The following is a 14,215-nucleotide window of genomic DNA, read 5'->3' as shown; positions in this document are numbered from 1 at the left end:
TGTATTAATGAGAGATAAGTTCTTCTGTCACATAATTTTTAAAAGACAGTATGTTTGCTTTGGTTGGAGATTTTGGCATTCTCCCCTAATGGCCTCTCTACTGCATGTTACCTTATTAACATTAACCTGTTTTGAGAATTGGCAAAAAGTTGCCATATCATATTACTTCAAGTGGTTCTATGGTACTACAAACGTAAACTGGGGACCAAAGAAACAATAAAAATATTCACCTATGTTAAGAGACTTATTATTCATAATGGTCAGAAACTCTGAATTGTACAGATAATACAAGGTGGAATTTCAATTAACACTTTAGTATTATGATGACAGAATTCACAGCTCAACAAGTAACTAATGGGATAACTCTGGGTGTCGCTCTCTAAAATTCAGTGTTCACAGCTGTTTTAAAAAAAAAAAAAGGAGAGAGAGAGAGAGAACAAATTACCTGCCTCACTGGGGTGAAAGAAATGAGAACTGAATATGTTCCAAGGATCACCGGTCCCTTCAGGGAGCCAGTTCCAAATTAGTTAGGGAAACACTTAACACTACACTTAATACTATACCTTCCCCACGCCCCCAGGAGACTGGTATAAGCATTAACATACTCCAGGCTCTGTGAAGTTCTGCTGTAATGAAATTTATTAACTTTCCATAACCAAGTGTTTCTCCGATCTACTTGTTCCCAAAACAATTCTGCTTTTTCAACACCTACCGGTACCCCCTCAGGAACCAGTGCTCCCCAGAACACACTTGAGGGTGATGCCTCATGAAAACAAAAAGATGAATTTTAATGACCTCCAGGAATGAAAGTTTGGTAAAGCTCTCCTGAGTGTGCCTTTAAAGTTTTCCTTTTAGAATTGGTTGTAAATTCTCATGCCTCAGTTGGTTTTCCTTGTAACTGAAAATACGTTTTTTACAAGGCAACGAACCAATCTGCAATCTATGTGTTAGTGAAGCTAACCAGTCCGGACGGACCCTGGCCTCAGAAGGATCAGGCTACAGCTGTGTTAGGTGGTGGCAACAAAGGGAAGTAAGTTAAAAATCAAATGATTCTCCTAAAATATGGCACAAATGAAACTACCTATGAAACGGAAATCGCCTCACAGACACAGAGAAAAGACCTGTGGTTGCCAAGGCAGGGTGGGGTGGGGGGTGGGGAGGAGGGTGGGAGAGGGAAGGATTGGGAGTTTGGGATTAACAGATGGAAACTAGTATGCATAGAATGGATGGACAACAAGGTCCTACTGTATAGCACACGGAACTATATTCAACATCCTATAATCAACCATAATGGAAAATAAGATAAAAAAGGATGTATATATATAAAACTGAGTCACCTTGCTGTATACCAGAAACTAACACAACATTGTAAATCAACTATACTTCAATTAAAAATAAATAAATTTTTTTAAAAGGGAAAAAAAATCAAATGAGTCTCTTAGAAAGACTCTACTCCACATAAAGTAAATGAAGATTTGAACCCTGTCAAAAAAAAAAAAAAAAAATCTAAATAATTCTAGGGAAAAAGTCTTTCAGAGCTGCTAATATGATATGCCCAAGTTCAATGGACAACTCCTTACTCCTCCATTTTTAAGATTTAGTATCATTATTATGTTTTACTTCAGAAATACAATCTTGGAAGTCAAAGCTAATAACAGAAAATAAGAAAAAACTGAGTATACTTGGCAGAAAAGAAGCCAGGGATTTGGGCACACTCCACCTGAACAGGAACCAGCCACACCTCACTGATACAGGGTGAATGACACAAAACACAAAACACAGCACTGGCAATGAGAGCAGGTCCGTAATTTGCAATTGGAGTCACAGGCAGAAATAGCATCTTCATCTAAGAGAAGCACAAAGATTTGGTTCTTCCCCTTTCTGGGTGTATACACAGGCCTGACCATCCCAGTAACATCTAAGGCCACTAATATAAAGGAAAACACAGTTATAAACTGCTCTGTTCCTACACTAATTCTGATATCTGCTGCTTATATCACATCATCCCCCAAACAACAACTATCATGGAAAGAGACTGATAATCCAGACTTAGCTTTACAGAAGTCTGTGCTCCCACACCAGTAACATATAAGGTTTTAAGTGAATAAAATTGTTCATGTTTCTCAAAATGTGATCCATGGACCACCTATGTCTAGAACTGCTGGAGAGTCTGTTAAAAGTGCTTCCCCTGGGCCCCCCCCAGACCTACCAAATCATACACTCTGGGGCAGGGCTTTGGATTCTCCAGTGGAATAAACTGTCAGGTAACTTTCAGGCCCACTAGAGAACTAAAAGAATATTGCACTGAATTCTGATGTCAATTACTGATGTGGAGAACTTGGAAGCTTCACAGAAAAGTGTGAAAACAATGAAACACTTTCCAAAGTAAGACAAAAAACAAGTTCCTCTGGGGTGGTGGGGAAGTATGTTAAAAAATAAATAAAACCGGTGACAATGACTACTTGGAAATGTAATTTTAAAACATTATTAGATATAAACATATAAAACTCAGTGTTTTAGATCTTATAAAAGATCAGTTAATTCATCAACATCCTTGCCTTTAACAAATCCCGAGCTCGGAGTAGATGCTATCTGTGGTGTTCGTTTGAGCTGTCTACACTGCATCTCCCTTTCCCTTCTTCCTGGCTGCCAAGCCCCACTCACACCCTTGCACTGTTTAGGTCTCCATCTCAAGCTTGCTCTCTGTCGTATCAGTGTGCCTCGGACGTCTGAGTGTGATGGAAGGCGTGGACTGTGGTCCTAGAAAGTACTGTCAGTCAGCATCATCTTCTTCCCTAGAGATGCTTAAGACCATGACTTCTTAGTCAAAGCTGATTTAAGTACCATCCTGCTTAGGAGCAGAAGCTCAGAGTGGCTGGTTCCTGAGTGCCCTCCTGGCCTAATCATTCTGGCTTTTCCAAGATACACGTGGCTTTAGGGAGTTGGGACCAAGAACTGTCTTGGCCCATCTCTGTGACCTGCAGTAAGATCTTTATGTCTTTCAGTTAGCCAATTCCTTACCGCAAATCCACTGCCTGAGAACTACAGAGGATGTGTTAAGGTCTTATTTTGAGTTCTCCATCTGTCAAATCTTGTTTCTGGTACAGGGCAATGATAAATAAAAGAATACATATATAATATATACATGATCATAAGGATGTGTATATAATACGTATTAAGAGAGAGAATTCCAGGATAATAATGTTCTGTGATAAAAACCAGGATAGGTCGATGTGTTCAGTCAATACCAAACTACAGAGATGGGGTCTTTTTACAGTCCAGTCAGAGAGGTGTAAATAAGATCATGATAAAAACTAAACATTAACTAAATTCTGAATGTAAGCTATCTACCAGAAGTCACATTTTAAAAAATACAAAATGATTAACTTAGAGCAGGGTTCTCAAGGCGGTGGTCTCAGAACCAGCATCATCTGGGAACTTGTTAGAAATGCACATTATCAACTCCCCTGGCCAACCCCCCAAAACCTACTAATCAGGGAGCCGCCCTGGGTGGGCTCCAAAAATCTGTTTTAAAAAGTCCTGAGGGTGACTCCGATGCATGCTAAAGTTTGAGAACCACTGGCTCAGAACTCAAGGCCTCTTGCCTGGACTTTATATTGTAAGGTTAGAGGGAGCCGAAGGAAACAGCAGTAGTTTGTAATCTATGAGGCACAATTTAAAGAGGAACAAAAAGAGCTCTGCCTGCTCCCCCAACTGGCCCAAGAAATGCCTCGATTTCTTAAAATTAGAGCAACTTCTTTCAGTTAAGACACTGTCACTAAAAAGCCACCATGCCCATTAATACGCCAACACTTATTTATCTTATTCCTCAGCTGTCGCTTGACAGAGCCTGGATATGAAGGAAAGCACAATGGGACACACCATATGTCAGGTCAGGTTCAAAGTGGAGCAAGGGGAGGAGAAGTCCCAAGCCCTCATCCAAAGGGATGAAAGACAGCCCAGGTGGAGCCCTACAGTGAGGGGACCCTGAGAGGCAAATGATGCTTTCAGCACAGAGACAGGGATGCCCTAAGAAACACTTTGTCATCATTACCGTCTTGAGCAGCACTTAACCATCAATTAGTTGAGGAGATGGTCTCCCCTGGCTTCTCAGGACAGAGCAGTGTCTACCCTGGGAAGGTAGTTGTTTGCTACTGATTAGTAGTCTACACTCATTTTATACATATATGTGACTCACATCCAAACTAAATGTGGAATAATACCAGTTTGGGACTCTTTTCCATACCCCCTCGTTAGAGCACCAGCAGTTTCCAAAGATGAAATCTACAAACTCAGACCCTGACAATTGCAAGCACCAGTGGGCAGAACTTAAGATAGCCTTAATATGTCTCTACAGTGTTCCTACATGCTTCATTTACAGAGCACGTAAATAAGATATTTTACTAACACATACGTCCAAAGTTTGGTATGAAGTTTTAAAAATTCTGTTGAAGTACTTAATGACTACAACAGTATTTGAAAGCGCATGATTTTGTGTTCCACAAACAAAAACAGCATTATAACCTCTATTTTCTCATAACACCATTATCATACTCTCTGCATGTTAACATTTTTATTACACGTGATATTTCTCAAAGGCTTTCTACATGCCTTTTAAAAATTCAATTGAGGTTAAAACTCAACACAGGCTGGTTTTTAAAAATTATGACCAAGACATGACTTAAAATATAAGATGGAGATGGTGGCAATTAAAGTTTATGCTCAAGTTACCACAAGAAAGGCAGAAGTCATTGATTCCTTGAAGTATTTCTTTTGTAGGTAGTAAATGTCCATGGACAACAGTCCCATTTTGTGTTGTTCCATCCGTTTACAGGTGACATTTTAACCTCTAACCAACCATAGCAAGACAATTCAAAATAAAGGTTGACACTTTGTCCTTTAACTAGTTCCAAAGTACTGCAGGGGTTTTACTGCCTGATGTTACACCATATGTGCAAACTCCACACACAGCAGGCATGTTTAAGCAGCATGCCTCTGTACTTTTCCATTATCCTGTTTCCTCTTGTTCTGGAGCAATCCTAACTTTAGCTAAACATAACCTTTCTGGGTGAATCATTTTTAGTAGAAGAATCCGCCTTATAGCAGAGTGCCCTGCACTTTGACTGTATTTCGGAAGCATGGCCATTGATGGAATTCATAGAACCCAGTGGTTTGGTATTTTGCAGTCTTTATAAAACCCACCCATTTTACGAAAACTTTCATAAAATAAAATTATTTACCACTTTTTTTTATGAATAAAAACTCAAACAATTATGAAATGAACAACAGGAGTAATTCTTTCTGAAGCATTTTTTTGGTCAACTGGTCTATCACTAAATGGTAATGTTTAATGGCAGATTTTTCAAAACGTTTTCCGTAATTCAAGTTATTTTTTAATTCTAAAATGACTACTATCTTGGGTAATGGGATGTATTTACTTACTCGGGCCCTCAAAAGGTTCGAATCAGAAAAGCTCTCTTAGGCTTACATTCAGAATTATTTTCTGCCAGGATTTGAGAAATGCTAATAATAACCTATATCCGGGCTTCCCTGGTGGCGCAGTGGTTAAGAATCTGCCTACCAATGCAAGGGACACGGGTTCGAGCCCTGGCCCGGGAAGATCCCACATGCCGCGGAGCAACTAAGTCCGTGTGCCACAACTTCTGAGCCTGTGATCAAGAGCCCGCAAGCCACAACTACTGAGCCTACGTGCCACAACTACTGAAGCCTGCGTGCCTAGAGCCCGTGCTCCGCAACAAGAGAAGCCGCGACAATGAGAAGCCCGCGTACCGCACCGAAGAGTAGCCCCCTCTAACCGCAACTAGAGAAAGCCCGTGCGCAGCAACGAAGACCCAACGCAGCCAAAAATAAAAACAAACAAATAAATAAATAAAATTAAAAAAAATAATAACCTATATCCTCAGCTCAATGTCAGTAACTCTTAACCAAACCAGAGTTCATGGAAAGCATATACTAAGGAAAAAACAGTCCTTTAAAAAGTATACATAACTTCCCCAATGGCCTTTCCCCTTGAGTTTTATGTAAAGTAGAACATTTAACTCTTTATAATTCCCTCAAATCTGTAAATCTCACCAGTCTCACTTCCTGTTGCCTTCCTTCATTATACGTTTAAAGGTAATCAATAAACACTGATTTCTCTTTGCAAGCACTTTCCTGTTCTGCCAGAAATAACAGTAGTCCCTGCCCTAAAACGAAGAAGAAAAGGAAAAGGAATATTTACCAGGAGAGGAGAAAAAGAAACCGCCCCAGCATTTTTCCTGAGCCAAGTGAAACACAAACAGCAAATCAAGTTTATTCTTAAAGAAAAAAAAACTTTAAAATATTCCTGGCATTAGTCCTATTCTTCAAATCTGTGGTATCAACAAGTTTTTAACTCTGGGTTTGTATTTCCACTCTCTACAAAAACCTCATTATACTGCCTAATAGCTTTACTGTACTGTCTTTCTGTAGGAATCCACACATCACACGCAAGACTTGTGCTCAATGCTGAACAGTGAAGCAGCAGAGGAAGGATAGTAAGTCCCCCAGCTCGCCTCCTAGGGCAGAGTGGGATGTGAAACCAGTGGGAAAAAACAGATGAGAACAAAGTTACATCTGGTAAGGAAATCAAGAACTGCAAACAACGTATCTCTGACTCAGAGACGCAAAACTTTCGGCCACTTGAATTTTTAGCACAAGAATTTTCTGACTCAAAAGTTACTTGAAGGTTTTATATTAAATCATCTGAAATCATCTGTTGGGGTTTCTCCAATATATAGACTCTACTTCAGAACTCTCCATTTTTAATGTTTTTTCTTCTCCTGCACTTTTCACCGAAGACCATGAGAAAACACCCAACGAAAGAGCAACAGACTTTTACTTTGTAATGAAGTTACGAATACATTTTATACGTTTTCCTGGCTTCCTGTTTTCTTGAACTCTGTACTGTCTACAGAGGTTGTCCTATTTCACCAAGGCAGATTATAAATCACGCAAGTTCAGCCCGTCAGGTTGAAAAATGGAGGTGAAAGGCACAGCAGAAAATACATGAAGTATAATTAAAACCATATGACCAGAGATATTGAAGCAATACTTGTTGGAGGCAACCCAAGTAAAAATCAAACCTTTTCTAGTGTTAGTGAGACTGGCCAGTCCCTTTGAAACAAACACACATCACTTGCTAAATACCCTTTTTTTTTTCTCCTGCACAGCAAAAGCAGCCGGAGAAGTTCAGCCCTAACAAGGTAATTAAGCCTATCTTTGTGGCATAGTTAAATTCATAGTTGTTAATGTAAAACTGATCTCTCATTTAAAACAGTAATCATTTATTTAGAAATATAGATGGGGCAGGGCTCAATTTTACATCCACCAAAAAGGATTAAAGACTTATGATGACAATGTTGAATCAAAAACCTTTTCTACTTTTCTATGAAGTTTTCATCTCTTAAGACCTGAAGATTCCAGAAAGACACAGATACTGTAATTGCTTGTGGTTGATCATAAAGAGCCAGCAGCTATAAAATCCAAACTGTCTCCTGGACTACACTATAAACAACCTAGACACCACTGCCTCACAGATGTGGTACTGAGCAGGTCAATGATGTACATGTTTATGGATGTACAGAAATTAAGAGCTCTTGAAGTTGTAAAGCATCTCTGACTTTGGCAATCTGTCCCCAGAGCCTATGTCCCCTGAGCGTTCCAAGGGTCAATTACCATAATCTCAGTAGATAACTGGAACACAACTTTCAATATTGCTTTGGGGTTCCAGTAAACAATGGTAAGTTTAGCGAAGTCACTTACCCCCCAGAAACTGAATTCCTCCAGCCACTCTTCCCACTGTCCGGGAGATGAGCTCCGACACACAGCAGCCCATGAGGGCGGTGAGCGCCACGAGGAGGAGGAGGCCACAGCCCAGGCCTGTCACAATGGTAGAAATCCTCCATTCTGCGCTGGGGATGCCCTGGAAGGAGGCGTAGCGCCCACATTCCTCCACCATCACCATCATCTGCCGACTCTCATCGTGCACGGGATACGAGCACCTCCGGAAAGTACCGAAGGACACAGGCTTGCCCAGCTGAGATCCCCAGAGCCAGTAAGGCATGAAGAACCCCACGCAGGAGGTGGCAGCACAAAGAAACGAGAGCAAAGCCCAGATGACCCCGGTGCAAGTCAGACTGGATGCCATCTTTCACCAGACAGGGCAAGGAGGACCCAAAGTAACTGTTCTGGGTCTGCACGATGGAGTGAAGGTGTGAAACCACCGGGGACCCACAGGTAATCCACAGTTCTGTGATGGGGGAGTGTCTATTAACAGAACGGATCTTCAGTCTTACTGGGCATCAACTTCCCATCCTGTGCAGTAAGGAAGATGGTCCCTGGTAAAACCATAAGAAATATTAAAAGTTAAATGTTTTTAGAGACGCGATTAAAACCGATTCAGTTGGTCTACAACTTTCAACTAATAAATAGTCAAAGACGCCTCCATACTTCAAAAGTGAGAAGAATTCCTTCTCTCTATAAACTTCTCTGTAATTCAAATGTTGTCAGACTGGCTCAAACCTTTTTCATGTCTTTATCTCCTATAAATGTCCCCAAATTAATTCATGCACTTAAAGAAATGCATGACTTCTACTTGCCAAGCCAGTGAATTCATTTCATATACTCACATTAAAAGTAATGTAGCAAAAAAAAAAAAAAAAAAGTAATGTAGTATATTTACTGGCAGTAAACATAATTCCGAATGTTATAATAAAATGAACCATACTGTGGTTTGTTCAGTTGGCTTTCAAGTTCATGCTCATAACTTGTCGCAAATTCTCTGTGTCCCTTTAGGTGCATTAACACTCTGCACGAGCCCGAACAAAATAATTAGGATCACTTTCACAATTATAGACTGCCCAGGCATAGAGAATGCATGGGACTATTAGGCATCCCCAGTCCTCATTCAGTAGCATTTGTGAATGCCTTCAATCTCAACTATCTTCTAGTGTCAACGAAAGAAAGCCTGTGTACGACTTATTTTCATATCTGCAATTTTGATTCACGGCCTCCAATTAAATTATTGGAACCATCTCTGCTGCTGAAGGAGTGTCAGTGTCTAATCTGAAAAAGAACCCATACTCGCCAGGACTCTACATCGAACCCCAGTCATTCTAGTGATTCCACGTGCATTCACTTCCATACCTCCCTCCCTCTCAAAAACAGTTCCAGAACCACTTCCCACACTTTTCAGAGAGAATACAGAAGCCCAGAGCCACGCACCCCAGTTCCATCCCCAGGACTCTTTTAACTCCAGCTTAATCTCACCCACCCCCTCTCCTTTTCCAACCCTCGCCCCTGCCCTTTCCTTCCCACCCACCGCCCCATTTTCCACCCCAGTGTGTCACTCCAGGGTTGCTCCGGCTACTTTTTTTTTTTTTTTTTTTTTAATCTTGTCAACTGCGGTCAGCATCAGCATTAGCGGCTGAAGTTGGTCCGCTGGGCCCTGAGGCTGGGGAAGACGGGTGGCACGGGGAGGTGGGGTGGAGACCGCCCTCACCTCGCGCTGGGGCAAGGCGCCCCGGGGTTAGCCAGCCCCCGGCAAAGGCCTCCCCCACCCCACCCCGAAGACACACAAGGATCCCTCAACCCCCAAAGCGGGAGAGGGGCGTTTTCCAGCCGGCTCCGCGCGGAGGGAGCGGATGAGGATGGGCAGGCAGCACCCCCCGGAGGCAGACGCCAGCAGCGGACGCGGCGGGCAGGGAGAGCCGGCCGGCAGCCCAGCTCAGGAAGTCCGGAGCCCGGGAGCAGCCCAACTCCGGCGTCCGGAGAGAAAGAAGCGGAGCCCGCGCCCCGGGGCAGCCGCGCGCGGGACTCACATAGCTGGCGGGCGGCGGCCACCTCCTCTCCCGGCGCCGGGGCGCACTCACAACTTGCTGTCTCTCCCGGGCGGAGCATCCACGGCACGCAAGACCGTCCTTCCCTCTTCGCCGCGGTCCCTAACAGCCGCGGAGCCCCCAGGCCCGACGCGGGAGGGAGAGCAGGGGCCGGCAGCAGGCGGAGGGCTCCGGGAGGACGCGCGGCGCCGCCGTCCGTGCAGCCCCGCTCTCCGCGGCTTTCCGGCGGCGGCTCGGGCGGAGCGCTGTGGCCGCGCGCGGGTCGCCGTGGCTCGCAGGCGGAGGGGCGGATCTGCCTTTGGCAGGCGAGGCACGCAGCGCCTCCTCCCCTCCGCCGCCCGGCCCTCCTCTCTCTCCTGTCCCCTCCCCTCGCGCCCGCCGGGACCCGGAGCGGACGCGGCGAGGGCGCGGCGCGGCAAGGCGGGGACCCTCCCGGCACGCAGGGCAGGGGCGGGGCGGGGCGCGCGGCCGCCGAGCGCCGGGGTCTCATCCCACCCCCCGGGCGGCTGTCTGGGCTCCTCCAGCCCCGCGCCCTCTCCCGCCCTCCTGGCCCCGCGACTCCTTCCAACGCGAGAGTGGCGGAGGCAGAGAGACCGAGAAGTAGGGGCGAAAGTTGCTTGTCCTCTCGGGTGCTCTGCAGGGGCCTGGAAGATGAAACACGCTCCCTGTTCGCTTTTCGGGGGTCTGGTATTTGGGGTTTAAGCTCCGGTTTCCGACCGCCTTTAGGAGACGGAGATGGAAAGGAGCGCCTTAGAGACTGGGCGCAGTGACCCTTTTGAGCTTTCAGGAGCTCTTGGCACGTGGTCACCTTGGAAGGGGGTGAACAAGGCTCGTGTGGGCGTGGGAATGAGAGGCGAGAGCGGAGAGCCCGAGGCTCAGGGATTCCGTCAGGCAGCCGCCTTTCCAGCCAAGCCAGGGAGAAAGCAGGGGGAGATGACAGCGAGCCTCCCCCAAGAAACATCCTCTTCGGGAACCTCTCTCAAAGCATTTCTCCCTGTCTGTCCCCCTCTCTCCTCTTTCTCTCTCTGTCTCTGTCTCTCTCTCGCTCTCTCCCTCTCCTCTCTCTTCCCCTCCCCCCTTTCTCTTCCATCCCTCCGTCCAATCAATCTTGCAATCAATACCACCATTGAATTTCTTTACTGAGAAACACGGATTCTGATTTCCCCTCTGGACTTAAGGTCTATTTTTTTTTTTTTTTTTTTTTTTTGCTTGTCATTAGCGCTAACCTCTCTGGAAGTTTAGAGCTACATTCAGTAGACTGTGGGTCTCTGCTGAAGACAGTATTTTAAGAATCCTGCCATCTGGGAATAGCAGTTTGTGAAGTAGCTACTTCCTCAGTACAGTTTGTGCTTTTTCAAAGTAGTTGAAAGTTAATAACTGGGTAGGTATATATTTCATAGTAAATTTTCAAATTGTACCCTTTTAATTAGCCATGGTGGAGTACTTTTTTTTTTTTTTAATTACAGCTGGAGATGTGCGTTCTTTCATTATTATTTTGAAAGGCTTTGTGTAATTAGTTCCAACCCTTTATGAGGTCACAGACCTTTTTAAGACTATGGTGAAACTGATAAGCCTCCCAGAAAAAGAAAAAAATGCACACAAAAAAAGTTTTCTCACAGTGGTTCTCAAGGGAGAGAAGAAGGGAGAGTATGACCCCTCCCAGGGGATATTAGGCAAGGTCTGGAGATATTTTTGATTATCATGAACCAGCATTTGGTGGGCAGAGGTCAGGGATGCTGCTAAACACCCTACAAGGCACAGGACAGACCCCCGGAATTATCCAGCCCCAAATATCGGTAGTTCTGAGGTTGAGAAAACCTGTTTCAATAAAATGTCAGATGGTTCCCTGTTCCCCTGCATCGCATCCGTGCTCAGAATCCCTGATCAAATGCTCTGATTTAAGTTATTTTTATTTGTCTTGTACAAGTCACTGGTTAATGAGTTCCGTGACTGTGTAATGATTGGCCTGACTTTCAGTTATGTATCCTGACCTAGTTATTACACAGAGCCTTCAGATCTGTATCATGTATAGGTAGAAGGTATGACTCCATAAAGGCAAAATAATGCGAGTGAGATTTGGACTCACCCTCCACGCACCCACTGTGGATATTGGTCTAGGGCACTTTCTCAATTTGGAGTTTGAAGCACCGAGATGGCTGGCCGAGATTAAGTCCTGGCTGTGTCTCAGTCCCTACACTAAGTCTTCTTAATAGACTATTTTATCTAGTCCTCAAAATAAAAGTGGAAAAATATGAAGGAGGTACAATTATTACTTTACAGAGAGGTTAAGTAATTTGCCTGAGACCTTACAGCTAAAAGGTGGACTTCAAAAAAAATTTCATTCTCTGCATTCTATTAAACAGAGATTCTGCCGAAGATGAAGATGAAGATAGAGGAGGAGGCTGGTTGTTTTCTTTTTTAATCTATCAGGAAGCAGTATCAATTACTCATGAAAGCATAGTGTATTACATACTAGGACTCAAATTTCTGACTTAGAGGAGTGAATTTGGACAAGCGGTGCCCTTTCTGGGCCTAAGTTCTCTCATTTGTAAAAAGAGGTTGGAAATAGATGATTCCACCTCATGACTTCTAGCATCATGATTATATAGATACTGTTATATTTGAGAAGAAGTTTAGGGTCATCTAATTTTGTTCAAGTATATAATTTTACAGATGAGGAAGCAGAGGCTCAGAATCCTTCCAGTGTCTTACCCAGAGCTGAACCTTGAATCCAGGTATCCTGGTCTCTCATTTCATTCCACCATGTAATTACCTTCCCAAACTACCGGGTCATCTGAGTTACTCCTGGAGTTCTTGTATGCATACTTCATAGGCAAAATGCATTATACTATTTTTTAAAACCCTTGCATTAAATTTGCACCTTCAAAAGGATCTTTAAATTACTTCCCAGCCAGAAGTTCTCACATAGCAAATGCTGCTTATACCTCTTATTCCAGGTTTGAGTTTCTAGCATGTTTGGATGGTAGTCCCATTAAGTCATAAGATGAGATCATGAATGTAAAAATATGTGGAAAGCTATAAAGCATCTATGACAATACTCTTGGTTAGCTACCAAATATTCATTCCCAGTCCCTCTTTCTTATTCACTAGATACTTTTGGTGGCCACATGACCCTGTTCTAGACAATGAATCAGCTGAGGAGTCCTCTAGGGAAGACTGTATTCTCTGATTAAAGAAGGAGGCATGAGAGAACCGTTCTCTCACCATCTTGGCCGCCTTTTGGACACATTATTGAAAAATAAAATGCTTAGAGTTGTGGCAGCCTTTTTGTAACTACGAGGAAAATCACAGAAATAAATCCTAGCACCCTAAGATTGTGGAGCTACTCACCTCCTTTTGAATTTTTTAGAAGTAAGTTATAGACTGTAAGTAGATTTAAGTCATTGTTATTTAAATTTTCTGCTTTTTAGTATCTGAAAGCATTTCTAATTGATAAAGCACTGTACAGATAAGACATTTGCTCAATGATTAAAAAAAAACACATTAGTCAACATTGTATCCCAGCGCTTGGCAATAGAAGATAGATACTCAATAATCTGAACATTAACTGAGGGAATTCATAAACAAATCAATATTATTGTGATTATTTTCCTGTTCTAGTGCGGCCTACAGAGTGGGTATTTAACTTTTAAACAGAGAAAGTGTGCTATGTGAAATTAGGGAAGGAGTATGATAGTGAAATATAGAAAACACCATGGAATCAATCACTGCTGACCATTGGGGATTGGTTGAAAAGGGGCTTCTTCAGTTCACATATGTGGCAATCACTATAGTTTGGCTGATACAGTGTCCTTTCCCAACCCTCTTCCATACCTTTCTCTCCAATCGAAGCAGTGAAAGCTAAAATCTCCATTTCCCAGCTGGTCTTGAAATTTGAGGGGCATGTGACAGTGCTAGCCAATGAGAGGAAAGTGGAGGGATGCTGGTCCCATCACATCCACATCCTCTTTCTTCAACCTTAGAAAATGAATGTGGTACACTTTGTAGCACAGCAGGCACCTTTCAACCATGAGGTGAAAAGCCTGAGGACAAAGCCCACATACTAAGAATGATGGAGTAAAATGGTGAGTCTGGATCCATGGTATCTTCCTTAGGCCGCTACATTATTCTCAGACTTCTCTTAGGTGAGACCAATAACCCTTAGCTGTTTAAATCTGTGATTAGCAATAAATAAATACCTGCTAGACTATTCAAACTAACTGTTCTCTTGCAGTCCAAGAGCTAGCACCACAGTTAAGTGGATTAGAGCACGGACGCTAAGCAGAGCAGAGAAGAGAGAGGGCAGAACGATGTCAAGGGAGAATTCATTCTCCAGC

General features: G+C 43.5%; 1 protein-coding gene across 2 annotated transcripts in view; it reads right to left on the bottom strand.

Moving 5' to 3' along the window:
• The window catches only part of LHFPL6 (LHFPL tetraspan subfamily member 6), a 269,955-nt gene that overhangs the window by 223,955 nt on the left and 31,785 nt on the right, over positions 1-14,215 (bottom strand). The window contains exons 1-2 of one of the 2 annotated variants that reach the window (XM_061170826.1): positions 9,861-10,221; positions 7,804-8,378 (exon numbers count right to left, since the gene is read on the bottom strand). In XM_061170826.1, the coding sequence (XP_061026809.1) occupies positions 7,804-8,188 (385 nt within the window). In that variant the 5' untranslated portion in view covers positions 8,189-8,378; positions 9,861-10,221. Of the gene's footprint in view, positions 1-7,803; positions 8,379-9,860; positions 10,222-14,215 lie in introns of those variants that run through there. The other variant, XM_061170827.1, reaches the window with a different exon arrangement.

This window comes from Eubalaena glacialis, chromosome 16, assembly GCF_028564815.1.
Source record: "Eubalaena glacialis isolate mEubGla1 chromosome 16, mEubGla1.1.hap2.+ XY, whole genome shotgun sequence".
In the NCBI taxonomy this organism is placed as follows: Eukaryota; Metazoa; Chordata; class Mammalia; order Artiodactyla; family Balaenidae; genus Eubalaena; species Eubalaena glacialis.
The sequence above is the reverse complement of the archived record's forward strand: the minus strand, read 5'-3'. Positions and strand labels throughout refer to the sequence as shown.